General features: G+C 33.3%; 1 protein-coding gene and 1 pseudogene across 1 annotated transcript; one reads left to right on the top strand and one right to left on the bottom strand.

The window, feature by feature from the left end:
• Positions 1-2973: 2973 nt before the first annotated feature.
• Positions 2974-10233, top strand: LOC127106542 (UPF0481 protein At3g47200). Its single transcript, XM_051043826.1, has 2 exons — positions 2974-3717; positions 9415-10233. The coding sequence occupies exons 1-2, from the start codon at positions 3025-3027 to the stop codon at positions 10012-10014; spliced, it is 1293 nt and encodes a 430-aa protein (XP_050899783.1). The 5' UTR covers positions 2974-3024; the 3' UTR covers positions 10015-10233.
• Positions 10234-15788: 5555 nt separating this feature from the next.
• On the bottom strand, positions 15789-18360 carry LOC127103439 (uncharacterized; annotated as a pseudogene).
• Between the last annotated feature and the right edge of the window lie 3358 nt (positions 18361-21718).

Genomic DNA, 21718 nt, shown 5'->3' with positions numbered 1-21718 from the left:
GTGCTCAACAGGTGTCCAACCAAGAAGCTGAAGGAAATTGTTCCTTTAGAGAAGTGGATTGGAGATAAGCAAAGTGTGAGCCATTTGAAGGTGTTTGGTTCTGTTTGCTACAAACACGTTTCAGATGCTAAGAGAAGGAAGTTGGATGACAAAAGAAGATCCATGTTGCTTGTAGTGTACCATAGTACAGGTGCTTATAAGCTCTATTGTCCTATCACCAACAAGGTTGAATTCAATAGAGATGTCATTCTAAAAGAATCAGAAGCATGAGATTGGAGTAAATCTCAATCCAACTCTGGTGCAGTATTAACACCTAAGTTATATTCTGAAGAGACTTCTTACTTTGAAGGAGAATCTGTCTCTGAAGAGGATTCTGCCTCTGAAGGTGAGTCAGAATCAGAAGCTGATTATGAAAGTGACTCTGAAGGCGAGTCTGACTCTGAAGGAAAGTATTACTTTTAAGGTGAATTTAATTTTGATCTAGATTATAATGGTGATTCAGACTCTGGTGGAGATCCAAACTCTGGGAATATTCCAGACTCGGAAGGTGGTCATGCCTCTGAAGGTGGTACTTATGGGTCTCCAACATCTGATATTGTTCCAGCGCCCAAAGGAGATTCTGAACAAGTTCAGAGGCCACAAAGGATCAAAAAAAATTCCAAGAAGATTTGCAGAGTTTGACATGCTGCAAGATACTGAAGTAAACTCTGAAGGAGAAGTCATTCAGTATGTCATGTCAGTAGAATTTGAACCAGTCAGTGTTGAAAAAACGCTCAAGAAGAAAGTGTGGCTGATGGCCATGAAAGAAGAACTTGAGGCTATAGAAAGAAACAAGATTGGCGAGTTGACTGAACTTCCAAAGGATAAGAAAGTCATCAGCGTCAGACGCGTTTTCAAGGAGAAGTTGAAGCCAGATGGATCAATTGGCAAACGCAAAGCAAGGTTAGTGGAAAAGGTTTTCTACAGAAACCTAGGTTAGACTACTTTGAGGTGTTTGCTCTTATAGTGAGACATGAGACAATCAGACAGGTTATTGCGATAACTGCTAATAGGAATTGGCCTATGATGCATTTAGACGTGAAATATGCATTTTTGAACGGTCCACTGCAAGAAGGGGAATACATGTTACAACTTCCTGGATTTGTGAAAAATAATTAGGAGGGGATGGTGTACAGGTTACATAAAGCATTGTATGGACTGGAACACGCTCATAGAGTTTGGAATCTAAAGATTGATTCATTTTTCAAGCTCCAAGAATTCAAAAAGTGTGAGATGGAGTATGGTGTTTATTTTCAGCATACTTCTGAAGGCAATAAGATTCTGGTGTGTCTGTATGTTGATGACATATTGCTAATAGCGAGTTGCGAACATGAGATGGCTAAGTTCAAGAAGGTGCTGAGAATGAGTTTGAGATAACTGATCTAGGAAAGATGACATATTTCCTAGGGATGGAATTTATGTATTCTGAGAAGGGTATTATTTTGCATCATCTGAAATATGAACCTGAGCTTCTGAAGAGATTCGAGTTGCTGAATTGTAAGGTTGTTGTCACACTGTCAGAAACTAATCACAAATTGAATTCTGATTCTGAAGATGATGATGTAGATGCCACAAATTTCAAGCAGTTGGTTGGCTCTCTAAGGTATTTGTGTAATATCAGACCTGACGTTTTCTATGCAATTGAAATGGTTAGTAGGTTTCTGAGTAAATCGAAGTGGTCTCATTACCAAACTGTTGTCATGATTCTAAGGTATGTTAAGGGGGCTCTGAATTATGGAGTTTTGTTTCCTTCTAATGAAAAGGCTAATTCGGAGTTGATGTGTTACCCAGTCTCTGATTAGTATGTAGACAGAGTTGATAGAAGAAGTACTTCTGGATATTTGTTTAAGTATCTAGGAAGCAACCATTTGTTGTTTTGTCAATTTGGAAAGCAGAATACATTGCAGGTGTTTTGACTGCATGTCAAGCTGTTTGGCTTCAGAATGTACTGTATGATCTAAAGATCAAGGTAAATAAGCCTCTGAAGCTGATGAATGATAACAAGTCTGCGATCAATCTTGACAAGAATTTAGTGTTGCATGGGAGAAGCAAGCATATTGAGACTAAGTATCAATTTTTAAGAAGTCAGGTTCAGAATTGAGTGCGAGAAGTTATGCATTGTAGCACTTATAAGCAACTGGCATATGTTCTGACGAAAGCGATCAAGACTGATCAATTTCTCCACTCGAGGGATGAAATTGGTGTTACTAGTTTTGATTAGTTAAATTCTGAATTAAGGGATGGTGTGGAAAGGTAATTCAGTATTTTAGTATTTTGTCTACGTGACTTTATTATTTGTGTATATATAGTATCATAGCTGTCAATAGTTGTATCCATTAAATGTGTGTGCAACCAATTTTTGTGTGGAACCGTTAGTGAAATTATAATGGAAGTTTGTTAGAATTTGTTATTCTCTCTCTTCCTTCATCTCCATCATTTTTCCCTTGTGCACCAACATCTTACTCCACTACTTTAAATATTTGAACAAAGTTAGATAAAAATAGCAAGACACGGATCTCCTTTTCTTTCTATATAAGTGATCTTTATGATTCTCCATTTTCCTTTTTCTCAAGATAAGTGATTAAGGATTAAGCACTCCATTTTTTTCATTCTAAATTGACTTCAGGTAAATTCTTTTGGTTGTGAAAAAAAAAAGCATAGATGTTTTCCTTACAAGCATTAGATATATACTTTCCTTGTTAGTTTATCGTTATATATTTACTTTTAATATTTAATAAAGTGTAAAAGCTTTGCATATATCCTATAGTTTGTTACCCACATTGTCCATAATCAATATACTTATCTTGTGCATCAGGTAAAGTCATGCTTGTGTGAAATAAACATTACTTTTGTCTGTCTATATATATATATATATATATATATATATATATATATATATATATATATATATATATATACCTTTGCAACTAACTACACACGGCACCAAACTTGCACTCAATTAATATATTGTTTTTTTTTACTAAAATGGATGAGATTATGTCCGCAGATGATGAGCTTAATTATAGGTTACATGAGATGAATATGTCAACGGAAAGACCCCTATATTCACGCCCCAAAATACAAATCGTAGCAAATGATCTTCGAGAACGAACGGATTATAAGAGCCATTATCTTCCCACCATAGTATCAATGGGCCCTATCCATCATGGTAACCCAGAACTGCAGATAGGAGAGGAGTACAAGCTTATTTGGGCAAAAAAGTACATTCAAAAGGCAGGAACCGACTCAAAAGATCTACACCGCAAAATTGTAGATAACTTGGCTACACTCAAGAGTTTTTTTGCCGACGACGTTTTAACCATGGCCAGCAATACTATTGGTAACTTCCGTAGCTTCGACCAAAAGTTGACATGGATGTTGTTTGTGGATGGATATTCTTTGCTGTATATCTTAGACATAGACAATGATTTTGAAAATGAGGAAACGATTATGAAGCTTGTGAGTAGGGATGTGCTTTTATTGGAGAACCAGTTGCCGCTCGGGTTGCTGTACTTGTTGGCGAATGATGGAAAGAATCGGCTCAATTTGATGGAAAGAATCATAAGATTTCTAAAATTTAATCATGTGGTCAGTAGTGGGTACAAACTGCTGAATGAAACGCCTACTCATCTTCTTGATCTTGTTCGCGAAATGTTGTTGCCCAACCATGAACATAAGGTATATCTCAGAAACTGATTAAGTTGATAGTTATATGAATTTTATCTTAAGTGAACCTATTTCTCTTTTTCATAGGCCATTTTAACAAAACGAATTATAATAAAAAATTGGAGTAGTATTTAATACGATAATAATAATATATATTTTTTTCATTTATGACAATAATAAATAATGAAAATTTTATATGGTCAAAATGGCTGATTAAGGCGGCTTAGGCATGAATGTTAAGATTAATTATTTTATTAATTAAATATGGATTGCATAGATAATTATTAATAAAATATATATTAATTTAATATTAAATAATTACTCATAAACTATTTGAATGACTTTTGACCTTTTGTGACTCAATGGACAACTATGAGTTGGACAATATAGATAAGATTAATCAAAGTTTTTTTTACAACCTATTAATTATTTAAGTATTGTTTCATTAAATGATTCATATACTCTAAAAAAAATCTTAAACAACAATGAGGATGATAATTTAAAGAATTTTGTGAACGTAGTAATGTTTCAATTTTACGAGTCTGGTTTTATTTATTAATTTTTTTTATCATAATTCATTATTACAACCGTGGTCATAGATCGAGGCCCACAAGTTTCAAATCTCAGTATCAATATTTTTTCATTTCCCTTAACTTATATTCTTATAAAAAAATTGAAAAGCATTTAACCATTGTTGTTTTTATCAACCGTGGTTATATGTGTCATATTTCACTACGATTGATATTTGCAACTACGTTGAGATTCTTTTCTGCAAAATTAAAACATAACAAGTTCTTTATTTCCTTCATAACACATGCCTTAGGGAATTAGACGATAGCGATAGCGAAATCTTCATCTTTCTTCATCTCCATTCATTTCTTGAAATGGTCAATCTGTTGGAATTAAACCCAAAATTTTGAGTAATTCCGAGTCAATCTTGATGAACAAGATTCAAACAACCAATCAAATTCCCACTTGTTCTTCACTCTTCACTCGAGTGAATCAACCAACATTGGTTGCAAGATTGTATCGTTGCACAATGATGATGAAGACAAGAAAATAAAATTGAATAACAAAGAAGATTAGGGTTTGACGGAAATTGGGGAGAGATGATTTCTGCATAGTCTCTCTGCCCATAGCCTGTGGAAAATCTCGTTAATTTTGCAACTGCAAGTGATTACAAGATTGTTATGAAAATAGGGTTACTCCCTCTATTGATAATCGAGCTAGCTTGGTTCCTAAACTAAAGTCCAAAAATTACAAAGGCCCAAAATACCTATTTTGGTCTAAGTAGAAATCTTGTGTTAAGCAACCCGCTTCGACACTTCGACATCTAACACAACTCGATGCACATTACATGTTTCGACACATCCGTGTTTCTCTCGAGAACTACCTACTTCGACACAAGGAATTATAATTCAACACACCACCTAATTCATTGTGTATAAGTTATCAACATTCATCATAGTTCTTAACTTTTTAAACACTTCGACCCACACTCCTTTCGTCATGATATCTGCAATCTAATTCTCAATTTTGCAGTGTTCCAAGTTCAGCTTCTCTTCTGCTACCTGCTCTCGAAGATAGCGAAACCTCATTTCAATGTGCTTGCTTCGTCCATGTACTATCAGATTCTTCGCTAGATTGATAGAGGACATGTTGTCGATCTTCATGGTAGTTTCTCCATGATTCTTCCCTGTAATCTCTTCGGTAAAATTCACTCATCCATGTTGCTTGACACACACATAGAGAAACAGATATGTACTCTACTTCACACGATGACAATGTTAATACTGGTTCCTTTCTTGAACTCCAAGCAATTATTGCACCACCTAGCATAAACATTGATTTCCTTCTTGCCTTGAGGCAATTCGACAAGTGACTAGGTATTGTTGTTTATGATGGACTTTAGTTCCTCATTCATTGCTTTCACCCGCTTCGAATCCTTCAATGCCTCGTCTATATTGACTGGTTCGACATCTACATAGGAAGCATAGTGTACCAGCTCACCTTCATCATCGACCACATCATCTGATGTAATCATACATTCTTGCAACCTTAGAGGCATGTGTCTTGTTCTTTGAGGTTTAATTGTGCTTGCTTGACCCCTGACTTCTTGTTGTCAAACTTCTCTTTCGACTTCAATTGTTGGTTCTTCATATAAAATTCTCACTGAATCATTCTTGATATTTTCAGTCCAATCTCATTCCTTAAGCTCATCTATGATCATGTCCATGTTGATCACTACTTACTTATTCACTGGGTCAAACAACTTGTAACCTCTTATTGAATGATATCCTATTAGGATCATCTGACTCGACTTGCCATCAAATTTTCTTCTCAATTGATCTATAACATGTCTATGTGCTATAGATCCAAATACTTTCAGATGGCTTAAGCTATGCTTGACACCAGACCAACATTCTTCTGGCGTAATTCCTTTTAGCTTCTTCGTCGGACATCTATTCAAAATATATGTTGTTATTGACACAGCTTCTCCCCATAATTCTTTGGGTAGATATTTTCCTTTCAACATACTTCTCACCCTATTCATGATGGTTCTAATCTTTCTTTTTGCAGTTCCATTATTCTACGGAGTGTAGGGTGACACCACCTCATGCACAATCCCTTCTTTCTCACATAGCTGTCGAAGTCTTTCGACACATACTCTCCACCATCATCTGTCCAGAATCTTGAGCTTTTGACCACTTTGTCTTTTGACCATAGATTTAAACTTGAAAAATACCTCGATCACTTCACTTTTCTTCTTGATCAGGTAAGTCCATAATTTTCAACTGAAATCATCTATGAATGTGACAAAGTATCTGTTACCTCCAACCAAATCCACCTAGATAGGACCACATACATTTGAGTATATGATTTCAAGAATTGCCTTCGACTTGCTTCCTGCATCTTTGTTGAAGTTGTTCTTGTGCTGCTTCGCCTGCACATATTCTTCACACACTTCATTTGGAATGTCGATTTCTGGTAACCTTGAAACCATATTTCTACTTTTCATATCTCTGATGTCTTTGAAATTGAAATGGCCAAGTCTATTGTGCCATATCCATTCATCCCTGCTAGTTGCAGTTGCAAGGCACTTGTACTCCATCACATTAAGTTTAATCCTGAAGTTTATATTCTGAGACACATGTGCCTTCAAGATTAACCTTCCACCTAAGTCGAGAATTCTCATCATCTTGTCTTCGATCGACACTTTGTAGTTCTTTTTGACCAATTGCCATATGCTGAGCAAATTGCTTTTCATGCTTGATATGTACAATACATTGGAAATTACTAACCTTTTGCCATTTTTCCTCATAATCAGGACATCACCAATACCTTCAGCTGCTAGAGTATTGTCATTTGCAAAACTTACCATGTTCTTAATTGAGGATTTCATGTTGACAAACCAATCTTTCCTACCAGTCATGTGTGATGAACATCCCGAGTCCAAGTATCACTGGTCCTGGAATTTTTCTTCATCTCTTGTTGTGACCATCAACAACATCTCTTCTTCTTCATGCTTTGCAAACTTTGCATCAGTTTCTTGATTCTTCTGTTTTTCATAACAATCACTTGAGTAGTGATTATACTTCTGAAAATTGAAACATTGAATGTGACTTTTGTCAGGTTTTCGACCACCACCTATTCCTCTACCTACAACACCACCTCTTTGGTTACTCTGGTATGAGGGTCTTCTCTTATTTGACCAGCCTCCTTCTTGCTGATTTCGACTCGTCGAATTGTTGTAGCCTTATTTACCTTTGTTGTCGACCCACTTCCCTTTGTCTTTCTTTTCTCTTGCTGATTGCGCCTACAAAGCAATCAGTTATGCTTTAATTGTCTTCCATCTGAAGCAATTAATAAGATCTTTGAAACAACTGATCTTGATGTCAACACTTCTCCACATACCTTGATTTGATTCACCAATTTTGTAACTCTAGTGAAAAAATCAGTTATGCTTTAATTGTCTTCCATCTGAAGCAATTAATATGTTCTTTTGTGTGTTTGTAACCTCACATTTTCTCTGCCTCCAAATGATTTTTCAAGAATTTCTCATTCCTCTTTCGTTGATTCAACATCACTAACCTTTTCGAAATTATCATAATTGACACGATGATGAATTATAAAGAGAGCTTTATAATCTTTCTTCTTCAATTCTTTTTGTGCAACTTTTTCTTCATCTGTCGCATTTGTTGCAAGCAGTGTGACTCCCTCCTTCACAAGATCCCAAAGATCTTGATAGCAAAAGAAAACCTTTATCTGCTTGCACCAATTCTCGTAATTATGATTCTTCGGAATTGGGAGACTCTCCGGAAAATGCTTGTTCGGATGATTCATCACCATCGTGTTTTGCTTCCCATAAATGGCTCAGTCATTGCTCTAGATACCAAATGTTGGAATTAAATCCAAAACTTTGAGTAATTCCGAGTCAATCTTGATGAACAAGATTCAAACAACCAATCGAATTCCCACATGTTCTTGACTCTTCACTCGTGTGAATCAACCAACATTGGTTGCAAAATTGTATCCGCTACACAATGATGATGAAAACCAGAAAAGAAAATTGAATAGGAAAGAAGAATAGGGTTTGACAGAAATTGGGGAAAAGATAATTTCTGCAGAGTCTCTCTCTTCCCTTAGTCTGTGAAAAATCTCGTTAATTTTGCAACTGCAAGTGATTACAAGATTGTTATGAAAATTACAAAGGCTCAAAATACCTATTTTGGTCTAAGTCGAAATCATGTGTCAAACAACCTGTTTCGACACTTTCACATCTAATACAACTCAACGCACACTACAGATTTTGACACATCCTTGTTTCTGTTGAGCACTACCTACTTTGACACAAGGAATTACAATTCAACACAATCCTCATCGTCTTCGATCATTTCTTGGAACAAAAATCATTTCTTGGTTTCTTCCTCCACTTCAAAGTACGATATACTGACTTTCTTTGTCTCTCTCGAATTGTGGTGAGATTTTCCTTTATACTTTATGAATTTTCATTTTATTGCAATTGGATTACTTTATTTTTGGTTTTCTTCAATTTTATGACATTTTGTATGGCTACGTATTAACCATTGATTGGATAATGCAACCTGTCATGGATGGTGTCCTTGTTTATTCTCCTTTTTTTTTTCTTTCTAAAGTTCAGTTTTTTTACTACTTTCTTCAATCTCTCTCTTTTTTCTCTCTTTCCTTTTCACCTTCTTTTCTCTTTGACATTTTTTAATCCTTCTTCTTTCTTTTTTCTTCTCATTGTTCTGTTTTTTTTCCTCTTCCATATCTTCCTTCTACTTCCTCCTTCTTCTTTTTTCATTATTTTTCTTCAAACATCACGTAATAAAAATTAAAATGATGGAGATAATTGAAAATGAAGGTGGTTCCAGCGGTGGTCGAGGTCGTGTACGAGTAAATGGTGGATTCAGTGGCGAGTCTGGCGATTACAATTTCATATTTGGTAGTTTTAGTAGTGGTTTAAATTTCATATTCAGTGGTTTTGGTGGCGGATTTAGTGCTTCTAATAGTAAATCTAGCCATTTAGCGGCAGTGGAAGGAAAATAGGAGGAAAACCTGAAATTGATGATGAATGGGTACATATACATACAATTTTGCGATCCCAACTTTTAAATGGGTATATATAAATTATATACTATATTTTGTATCTATCAATATTTTATTAAAATTTTCAATTGGTAACAGATAACGGTTCACCAAAATTTGAGGAGACGTGAACGTATCAGCAACAGTGTTGTAAGATACATGAACATACAGGAGCTGAAATCAAACGGTATCAGAATAAAATCAAGTGAGTCAAGCATAATAGACATGTCTTTCTCCCACCGCTGGCTTATTGGAGAATTGACGCTTCCTGAGATTGTTTTAGACGATTTAACAATTTCTATCTTCCTTAACTTGATAGCATACGAAATGTGTCCAGATTTTAGAAATGATTATGGGATTAGCACATTTCTGGCATTCATAAACTCACTCATCCGCGTACCAGAAGACGTGAAAGACTTGAGATTAGCAGGGATTTTATTTAGCAACTACGGAACCGATGACGAATTGATTAAGCTATTCCATTTCATAACTACTGATGTAGTATCTAATGCCAAATCATACTCGCATCTTTTTGGGAAAATTAACAAGCATATGGCGAATAAATGGAAGACTAAAACTGTACGTTTTCTAAGATATATCCGTCACCCTTGGACCAACTTTGCAGTCCATGCTACGGAGCTCGCACTTGCTCTTGCCGTTATCCAAACCTGGTTTACTGTTAATCCTGTCAAATCTTAACCAATCACAAACGTTCTACCTGTGTTTCATTGTATAGATTCAAGTATGGCCAACTTTTTCTGCAATATGGCCACAATATACCATTTATATTGATTCAGTTTGTGTAGCCATTTTTAATTGAACTCCTTTAATGTACTTTATACATGAATAAATATTCCTTATACTAAATTTTCTCTTTTGTCATTGTATATTATATTTGCCACTAAAACTAAATAAAATGATATTATCAACTTTTTGGATAAATATTTACATTTCTATGTTAATTCACCTTAATTAATAATTATAAGAATATTCATGCGTAAGCATGTGTTCGGAGTTTGTTTATGAATTTGTTTATGTATATAAACAATAACAACACCAACAATAATCCTTCTAATTTATGGTTTGCTAATCCTTCTAATTTCATTGGATTGTAACTTTTTTCCCTTTGTATTGGGTTACACCCCTTGTACGTATTAATACAAGTGATTATCAAAAAAAAAAAAAACACCAACAATAATCGACTATTTATCTTACAAACAATGGATTATTATCTAAGTAAGTATGCTACATGCATCAATTATTATCATCTTTTTAGTTCCCTAGGTATTTCTCTGCATCGAACATAAAAATTTATTTAGTATTCCATACGTTTTACAATGAATCTTCCATTTAAAATAAAAAAGTGTTTTAAAATAAATAATTAATTTTAATTTATAATACAAATTAATTGTGTTTTTTTAATTGTATTCTTTAATAATTATTATTTTCATCATTCTCAATACATGATAAAATACTTAGATAAAAACAGTTATCTCTCTTTCGTTTATCCAATTTTCTTAATAGATGAGACATGGTTAATTGGACCACTCATTGTGAAACATATGGAGTATTAAATTTAACAATGAAATAGTTGAGCCAAAAATTTCTTATCTGTTTTGAAAGATATAATAACAAAAAAAAACTTAAAAAGTTATTTGGTCTATGCAAATTGGCGTATTTTTCAATTTGGTCTCTGGATCTTTTTTTGTTTAGAAATAATTCCTGAATGCTAATTTTTTTTTAGTCCTTAAAATCCATATCAGTTGGAAAATCTGTGGGTTTCCTACGGGTTTTCCTTCAAATTTTTCTGCAATTTTTCACTTTAGGGACTACATCCAAAATAATTTAACATTCAGGGACTATTTCAAAATATATATATATATATATATATATATATATATATATATATATATATATATATATATATATATATATATATATATATATATTGAAGGACCAAATTAAAAAATATGTCAACTTACGTAGACCAAATGACTATTTAAGCTTAATAAAAATATATTTATAAAATTAATAATAAAAATATGTTAGGGATAAGGCTAACTCCGTGTTTCCGTTGCACTTCTTATTTCATTTTTCCAATTAAAGTTATTGTATTATATTATTGCTTACTTCTAAGTTATCTAACTCCAATCCATTAATAATTAAACATTCAATCCATAATTTTTTAGGGTCTATTTGGTTCAATCGAGATAGAGGAGAGATTTTTGTCAAATGGAGGGGAGGGGAGGGGAGTGATTTGATTTACATATATGTATGATTCAAAATATGAAAGGGGAAGGTAAGAGAATGATTTGATTTATATATATGTTGGGTTCAAAATATGAAGGGGAGCATAGGAGAGATTTTAATTACAAAGAACTTTGATTCACAATGGAAAGTGAGGGATTTTAAAACAACATTACATTTTTATCTTTGTAATTTTATCATAAGAATCATGATATTTACCTTTCATAGTTCGAATACAAACTCAAACAAAATAAAATGATGTTTACCATTCATAATTCGAAAATAAATTTATTAACGAAATATAAGTATTCATCTAGAGAGAATCATAAAATATTTTATAAAAACATAACAATAATAATATACAATTTTAAAAGATAACTTAATACAATAAAATCTAAAGACTATTATTATAAAAAATATATTAAAACAATTAAAAAGTGACATTAAAATTTAAAAAATAATAATAAAACTGTATTGATCAAAAAGTCCAGGTGCGCATGCTCCCCCTCCAAGGGAAGAGAGACTCAAAGGCCTTTGTATGTATATTATGTTGTCCGGTGGTTAGGACTTGTCCACAATGTCGAGAAGTCCAATACGATGGTGTTTTATGGTGGTTTTTGGGGTTTTGCTCACGTAAGGTGAGAGGCTCTGGTGATGATCGGTGTTCTTAGGTATAAGCGTATGTAGAGTGATGAATATATGTTATGATTTTAGGGTTTTATAACATGTTTTTCTCCTTCGAGGGGAGAAATATTTATAGAGACCCTTTGGACCTAGGGTTTGAGTAACCACTATTGGTGACAACAACTCTCTTTTATTCAAGAGAGGTTATTGACCACCTTACTTTCAGGAGTTAATGGAGGAATCCCTCTCCTTTGACTAATGTCATTATGCGTCATCAGTGCCCCCAGGCGGGTCATTGGGTCATCGACCTAGTACTGTTCTTTGGGTGAGGGCGCACTAATTCAAGATTTTCACAAATATATCACTACATAGTCCCTTAAGCACGAGTACTTTTCTTAGGACATCGTGTTTTTAAGACCCTTTTTTGTTCGTAGTGTGCCCTTCACCCTAACCATGAGTCCCTTGGAGGAAACATGCTCAGAGGAGAGTCCCTCGACAAAGGCGAGTGCCTAAGAGAGGACAAGTCCCTCACCTTAAGGTACGTGCATGAGAGAGGGAGAGCCTATCAGCTTTATGTGAGTTCTGGAGAGAGGGCGAGTCCTCATCAGAAGGTGGTCTTTCTTTAATGGCTAAACTAGGGATGGCAATGGTTACTCATATGCACAAGTACTAGTCTCCTGTTACCTGTCCCGGTTAGTAAATGTGATACCCATACCTACCTTATACCCATGATGGTATCCTCAGGACGGGTATCCGTGGATATTGAGATACCCACATTTATTTACGGATATCCGTGATTTCTATGAGTAAACTAGATTTAGTCCTTTTATCAGCAGGGTAGAAGGATGAGTGAGGTCTAGGTACTCTTTGGGTTTTGCTTTGTAATGACTCTGATAATTTCCTGATACTAGTTAAACACCCCCCTCATCTTTGGGTGCCTAATCCCTTTAGGTTTAACAGTTTATGGCTTGGGGTTCTCAGTTACGGCTAGGTGGTTCGGGAGTCTTGGGAGTATGTGGTATGTCAGGGGTGGATGGTGTGTGTTCTTAGGGATAAGCCGAAACCTCTTAAGGTTTCATTTAACATTTGGAATAAGGAGTTGTTTGATTATTTGGATTTTAAGATCAAGTTTTACTCAAGTAAGTTTGGGAATTAAAGTTAAGGGCAAAGTTAGTGGATCTCTTTCTGAAAGAGTTGCATAATAGAATGTTGGATTGTCAAAAGTTGTGGGATCTTATCTGGTGTCTTGATTCTCAATTGTTTATGAGGTCAAGAGTAGTGTGTATAAAGGAACGGAATGATAATACAAGATACTTTCATGCTTTTATTAAGTAGAGGAAGTGGAGAAATAATCAAGTGGTTCTTTGTGTTGGGGAAGGGTGAATGGAGAAGGGGCCTGGGGTGAGAAGGGAAGTTTCTAGATTTTTTAAGAGAAATTTATTAACTCACTAGAGTTTAGGCCCATCCTTAATGGAGTACCCCTTTACCTGTATGTCGGTAGAGGACGTTGAATCTATGCAATTAGGTTTTCACTTAAGGAGTTGGGCAGTGTGGTCCCCGTGATCAATGAGTCAAGAGTATGTGCCTAAATAGTTTCAATTTTACCTCTTATAAGAAGTTTTGGAGGTTGATTAAGATGGAGGTATTTGAAATATTTGATTAGTTTTTTCTTAATTTTGTCCTTTCGAAGCATTTGATATATTTTTGTCACCCTTATTCCGAAGGTAGATTTTCCTTTAGGGTTGGGAAATTTTAGATTGAATTCTCTTTTGGTCTCTCTGTATAGGTTGTTTGCTAAGGTTTTGGCTGCTAGGTTGGTTATAGTGATATGGAAGCTTATTTCTCTAAAGCACACGACTTTCTCAAGGGTAGGGATGGCAATGGGCAGGGTACTATAGTATATGTCCCCATACTCATGGTTTAAAAACATTCTCGTACCCGAGACCACACCTGAGTGGGTATCAATATTTGTACCCGTACATGTTCCCTATGGGTTCCTAAGTACCCATACCCATACACGTTTACCCGTATTTCTAATAAAAAATAACATATCATTTATAAGTTATCATGTCAATTTAAATTTGTAACAACATTAAAAAAAATTCAAGGATGATATTGTTGAGTTAAGAACTAAACAAACATTTATGTTAAAATACATACAAGTTTAATAGTGATGCATTTAATAAAATTGATAAACTAATATGTATATAAAATGATAAATATAAAAATATAAAAATATATATTTTGCAGGTATGGGACGGGGTGGGTACTAAGGTACTCGTAGCCGCGCTATTACCCACTTATTTTTTGTGGGTAATTTCTCAGGCCCATGCCCGTACCCATATTGTGGGTTTTTACCTATCCATTATGGGTAATTTTTGCGAGTGTCCATTTGGGATGGGTCGAATTGTCATCCCTAGTCAAGGGGTGTTATTGGTGGATGTTGTGGTCGCGCTTAACGAGGTTTTAGACTTGTCTAGGGTTTCTAAGAGGGAGTGTTTTGTGTTTAAATTGGATTTTGAGAAGGTTTACGATTTGGTCATTTGGTCCTTCCTAGATTACTTATTGAGGCGTTTTGGGTTTGATGGTACGTAGAGTGCTTGGATTAGAGATGTTGCCTTTGCAGGAAGTCAATATGTGTTGGTGAATGGGAGTTCCACAGAGGAAATAAGTATTTAAAAGCATTTAAAGAAAGGAAACCCTTTAGCTCCCTTCCTGTTTCTTTTAGTGGTGGAAGGTCGTAGTGCTTCTTTGAACTAAGTTAATTCTAAGGGTGAGTTTGAAAGAATTTAGTACGTCGATGATATAATTATCGTGGATGTCCTTTTGGTGGCTAATATTTTACTATCAAGGAAGTTTATAGAACTTTTGAGTTTTCCTCAACTCTCTAAGTGAATTTTTCTAAGAGCTGCTTCTTTGGTGTTAATATGAGTAGGGATGTATTTAGTAGGGTGGAGGAGTATCTGTGATTCACGGTAGAGTACCTTCCTTTTAAGTAGTTAAGGCTTTCGATAGGTGTGGACCGAAGGAATAATTTTGATAGTGTTGGGGGAGGGTGGTCATGTTGAACTCGGTGTTGAACTCTACCACCGTGTTCTTTTTTCCATTCATGAAGATGCATGTTTTCGGTGTGGTAGAAATTTGGAGGTTTGCATAAGTGGTTTCTCTAAGGGGTCATAAAGGTGTAGCAAGGTTTCTTGGGTGAAGTGGGCGGATGTGCGTAAGGATAAAAAGGTGATGGCTTAAGGGTGAAGGATCCTAGACTTGTTAATCTAGCTTTGCTAAGTTTGTGGAGGTAGAGGATTATTCTGAATCTGCCTTTGTTGTTATGAGACATTTGTCTCACGAGATATAGTTCCTAGCAGGGCCGACCCAATCAATTCAGAGGCCATGTTCTAATTTTAAAAATGGGCCTATATATATATATATATATATATATATATATATATATATATATATATATATATATATATATATATAATTTTAATGATTAAAAATGACAAACAAAAGATAAAATTATATATTAACCAAATGAAGTACCAAAAAGTTCAAAGGTATTGTTTAAACTACTAACATCATTTCTTACAACTTAAATTATCTAACTACATAAAAAGAGCATTCCTACGAACACTTTTTGAAGCAAAATCATCAACTAAGTCTTCATATTTTATTGTCTCCAAAATATCATTTTCAATAGCTATTAATGCCAATCCATTAAGCCTTTCTTGTGACATGGTAGACCGCAGGTAAGTCTTTAACAACTTCAATTTTGAAAAACTTCTTTCTGCAGAAGCAACTGTCACAGGAATAGTCAATAAGATTCTATATGCAATAACTGTATTAGGAAAACAATCCAAGCCTTTTAAAAATAATAATATATCAGTAGGTCTTATGGTTTCTTCAGGCAACATTTCTCTTAGTAACTTCAACTCTGCAAAAAATTCATTCCCATCAATATCAGATTGCTCATTATGTTTCAATGTCTGCTCAAAGTTAGTACAACAAGACTTCAAAGTTGCATCATCTAATGATTGTAACTTGTGAGAAGTAAACAAGAAACCAAGAATACTTTCATACTCTTGGTATTGCTCAAACCTCTTATTAAGAGAAACAACAACTTGATCAACAAGGTAAAGAAAATAATTAACCCTGAATGATTCTTCTTCTAATAGCTCGACTGATGGGATATTCAAATTCTCATCAAATTGCCTTTTTCTTTTAATTATAAACCTTTGAGGAAATATTGAGGCAATATTCAATTCCACCGCAATTTCCTTAGCGTTAATCAATACATTATAAAAATTTGTTTCTCTATATCCCTCAAAATACGAAATCAACCCCTTAATTTTTTGCATAGCAACATCAATAAGCATATCCTTTTCCTGTAAAAGCTTGCTAACAGAATTAATTGCAGATAATATTTCAAACCAAATAATTATAGCCATCAAAAACTCAAAATCACCAAGTTCATTTGTTGCTAAGGATTTAGCTTCATTTTGTATTTTAGGATCAAGATCATTTTCTGACACTTAAGCAAAGCTTTTGTGAATTCTAACATTTGAGTTCTTATAGCTTTGACACTTTCTACACGACTCTCCCAACGAGTGGATGACAATGATTTTGGAGTCAACCCTTTTATATTATCTTTCAAAATTTGCCATCTCTTAGTAGAATTGGCAAAAATTATATAAATGCGTTGAACAACTCCAAAAAAAATCCTAGCTTTAATACAAGAGTTAGCCATATCACACAATGCCAAATTAAGACTATGATAACCACAAGGAGTATAAAAGGCTCTCGGATTTATGTCTAAAAATCTCTTTTGCACACCTTGGTGTTTTCCTTTCATATTGGACCCATTATCATAACCTTGCCCTCTCACGTCAAATAGGTCAAGACCAAGTTCTTTCAATTCATTTTGTAAAACATCAAAAAGCCCTTGACCACTTGTATCATTCACATTCAAAAATCCTAAAAATGATTCATCAATACTAACAGAAGCTGAAGAAATATCCACATATCTTATTATGAAAGACATCTGCTCTTGGTGACTAACATCAGGAGTACAATCAAGTATCACCGAAAAATACTTTGCCTATTTGATTTTTCTAATGATTTCAATTTTAATCTCAGAACCAAGCAATGAAATCAACTCATTCTGTATGTTATGCCCAAGATAATGAATATGAACTTTTTGAGTTGTAACACGTCTAACATGTTCTTGGATGATTGGGTCAAATTCAGCTAACATTTCAATCAAACCCAAAAAGTTTCCATTGCTATCTTCGTACAATTTCTCCTTAGAACCACGAAAGGCTAAATTATGTTTAGCAAGAAATTTCACTATTGAAATAACTCTTTTTAAAACATTTTTCCAGTGATCCTTTTCTTTCTCAATTAATCTTTGAGTTGTTTTATCAATAGTTTAAAATTTTTGCAGCCTTTTGCGATACTCATACCAAGTAGTCATATTTTTAACATGTTCCATGCCTAACTCGTGCTCTTTAATTCTTTCACCAACATGTACCCAATCACTATAACCCTCATTTGCTAATTGTCCCCTAACAATCCCATTTTTAAAAACTTTACAACAAAAACAAAATACTCTATCAAACTCTTTCGAATAAACAAGCCAATCTCTATCACACACCTCTCCATTTGCTAAAGCTCTAGTATACAAATTAGCCGTAAAATGTCTATTCAAACTATCTCTAGGACCCTTCACAATAGAATTATCTCTTTTAGGACCTTTCACAACTAATAAATCAATCAGTTTAGGTTGAAGACGATCCCAATTTCTTGGATCAAATATATCATAATCAACATTATCATCATCATCATCGGCATCATCATCATTATTAACTTCATCAACAGTTGGCACACTATCAAGATTATCATTTTCAATGGGCATACTATTAAGATTATCATTTTCAATGGGCACACTATCAAGATTATCATTTTCAATCGGAACACTATCAAGATTATCATTTTCAATAGGCAAACTATCAATATTATCAACATAACGACTTTCATTTGAAACTTGTGGTTCTTTGATTAAAAATTTACAAGAGCTCTTACTTGAGATTGAATTAACTCTTCAATTTTTTTCTTTTTCTTACGTTTATCATTTCCACATTCAAATTTTCTATTCTTAGGAGGCATCTTAGGAGGCATAATAAGAAAAATATGAAATTTCTCACAATGTCTTTTGTGTCCGTCGATGATCTACTAATTATGTTGTTGTGAAATTGTCTTCCTACATCAATAACAAAAAAAATCAATTACATTAAATAAAAGAAATTATAAATTAATCATCAAAAAATATTAATAATTAAATCATGGAAAAAAAGACTTTAATTAATATTCAATTATATTTTATTATGTTGTGTTCTTCTCTAATATAGTACCATAAAAAATTAATAATTATAAATTAAAAGCAAATTATAAATTAATAGTAAGAAAATAAATTACATTTAATTAAATAAATTATAAATTAATCATAAAAAATATCAATACTGATACATACTAATTTTGCTTTGAAAGATTCCAAATTGCAATTTGGTCTTATGAGAAAAAGTAGGTATAAAAATCGTTACCAACACCAACAGTATTCTTGTTTTGAGTTTTGATACTACTGAGTAGTATATACAGTATATTAGTATCGCACTTCACCCTAAAATTCTATTTATTTATATATTATAATTTTATAAAGAACACATGTTACCCTCATTTCCACCCTAAAATCTAAAATCTAAAATCAATATTGATACGGGAACTAAAATAGGATTTCACCCTAAAATTTAAAATAAATCTAAAATTACTATTTTTTCTACCTTCAAAATCAAATAATCACAATAAAAATAAATGGAAAGTAACTAATTGAATAAACTAACCTGATAAAAGAGAGGATTGAAAATGAAAAATAAGATTTTTTTTCTGGTTTCAAACAGCTCTAACAGAGAAAGAGGAGAAGAGAATAACGTTTGAGAGGAGAGAGAAGTGAGAATGTGTGAGAAAAGAAAAAAAAAAGGTTTGATTTCCAAATATCATATTTTCCAGCATTTAATATTTTATTTATTATATGTGATACAAAAATATTTTTATTTATTAATTTTTTTATATTCACTAATAATAGTTAATTTGAGGCCCCACAAAAAGTGAGGCCCTATGCTACTGCACAGCTTGCACAGGAAAAAAACCGGCCCTGTTCCTAGGCGTTTAGTTATTCGAGGGGAGTGTGGGTTTAAGTCTTAGAGGCAAATAGTTTTGGTACTTGTATCGAATTATTTATTAATAATTAAGAAGGCATTTCTTTATTATGTTTGTTTTTCCAAAATGACAAAGTTCCTAGAATAGTTAGTCCGTTTAATGAAATGATAAGTGTGACTTAATTATTAGATTCCATTAAACATAAGGACATTATTCTTAAAGTATCCATAGTCGAACTTTATTATGAAGTGGGGTAACATTAAAACATTAAGACTATTATGTGGATAGACTGATAATCACATCTTGTAGGTCATGGATAAAAAGTTATCACGTCTTCACATATGTATGAATATTAGGAGTAATATTTATACTGAATTGACCTGCTATGAGAATACTACATAGAAAGTTATGAAAAGTGTCATAAGTTATTCTCATGGTGATAGTGGAGTCGAATACTTTATTGTTGATCAAACATTGTTCGTAACTGGATGACCATAAAGACAGTTGATGGGTACTCCACAAAGTATGTTGAGGGACATGAGTGACCTAGATGAAATTTCTGCGTAATAGGATAAATGTCTAAGGGTCCAATATTGAAATTGACAAGGGTGACACGGTCAATGCCTTGTGTTCAATATATACATGATGGCAAAAGGGTAATTGTACACACTAATATTATCACGAAAAAGTTTTGTCATATCACACAATATTTTCGTGACTTAGGTAGCAGTGATGTGTTTCTAGATACTGCTCACTGTCAACATCATGAGAACCTACAGGGTCACACACATAAGAACAGATTGATGAGAGATAAAATAAATAAGGAACACTATATGGTACAATGTAGTTGAGAAAATTATAAAACATCGTAAGATACGGTGTACATAAGTGAAATATGGAACATCATATAATATAATAATAATAGTTAATATTATTATATTAATTATTAAATATAATAATAATAAAATATGTTATTATAAAAATAGTTATTATACTAATATTATTATTACTACTACTACTATTATTATTATTATTATTATTAGGCTAAAATAGTTTGTTGGTTCCGGTAAGTTAGCGAATTGTTGATTTTGGTTCTTGTAATTTTAATTTTTTGGTCTGAGATATCTCACTTTTTGTGTTGGTTTTAGTCCCTAAAGTTAAAATTTGTAGGAAAATCCGCAGATTTTATGCGGATTTTACTTTTAGGGACTAAAATGAGCACAAAAGTGAGATATAGGGACTCAGATAAAAAAAAAGATACAGGGACCAAAATTAAAAACTCGTTAACTTACAGGGACCAAAAGACTACTTAAGCCTTATTATTATTATATGGTGAACTTAAGTTGGGTTTTTTAGCTTGTAGTCCACACAAGTGGTTCTATAAATATAACCCTTGTGTAAAAGTTTTCTTAGTTGATAAAATTCGGTTGGTGAAACATTGACCGTAATTTCTCTCTTCCTCTCTCTTACTCAAAGTCTTCATTCGTAGTATCTAGCAATGAGATTGAATGCACTATATTCATGTGGACTGGGTAGAGACGTTGTTCTTCATTCAACGATCATGATCATTCACCCGGATTTGCATCAAAGTTGTTAATTACCACAAGAGATAATTGTTTTTATTACTAATCATGTTCATTCGTAAGGATCAACTAAAGGGAAAATTTTGTTTTCCGTTGCGTTTTGAATCGCTATTTCCCTTCAATGGTATTCGAGCCATTTACGAAACCATGAATCAGGTAGTTGTTTATTTTCTGTACTTTCTGATTTAATTCGATTAAAAGACTGAATAAATTAAATAATAAAGAAAATTAATTTTTGGCATCATATTGTGTACGATTTGAATGATTCAATGTTGACTATGCTTTGGAATTCAACTTTTGTATGGTAAAGCAGCGATACGTCGATCATTCATAAGTTACACAAAATTAACCGATCAATTCCATATAAGATATGAATAATTCTGCAACTGCGGTATATTTGATATGCCTTTTATTTCATTGATTCAATTAGTGTGATGATTGTGTTTCATATGAATGGTCAATGTTCATTCTGCTTCGGAATCCAACATTTATATGGTGAAACAATGATATTTTGATCATTCGAATTGAATAATCGTTCATTATATTTTTGATAGTATCAATGTGTTGTATTTGAGTTTGTGACGACACAAAAGTTGTATTGTCAAGAGTTATAAAATTAGGGTTTGTAAAATTGTATACATAAATTCTCTTTTTATAATATAATAATAATTATTATTATCATTATATTAATTTTAAGAAGTATGGTTCTTTATAATGATAAAATTATAATGGTTTAGAAT

This window comes from Lathyrus oleraceus, chromosome 7 (genome assembly GCF_024323335.1).
Source record: "Lathyrus oleraceus cultivar Zhongwan6 chromosome 7, CAAS_Psat_ZW6_1.0, whole genome shotgun sequence".
Classification (NCBI taxonomy): domain Eukaryota; kingdom Viridiplantae; phylum Streptophyta; class Magnoliopsida; order Fabales; family Fabaceae; genus Lathyrus; species Lathyrus oleraceus.
The sequence above is the reverse complement of the archived record's forward strand: the minus strand, read 5'-3'. Positions and strand labels throughout refer to the sequence as shown.

Bases quoted from the DNA above. Each gene is read 5' to 3' on its own strand.
- LOC127106542 (XM_051043826.1), top strand. From the start codon at position 3,025: ATGGATGAGATTATGTCCGCAGATGATGAGCTTAATTATAGGTTACAT. The intron at 3,718-9,414 runs GTATATCTCAGA...AATTGGTAACAG, and splicing joins TGCCCAACCATGAACATAAG to ATAACGGTTCACCAAAATTT.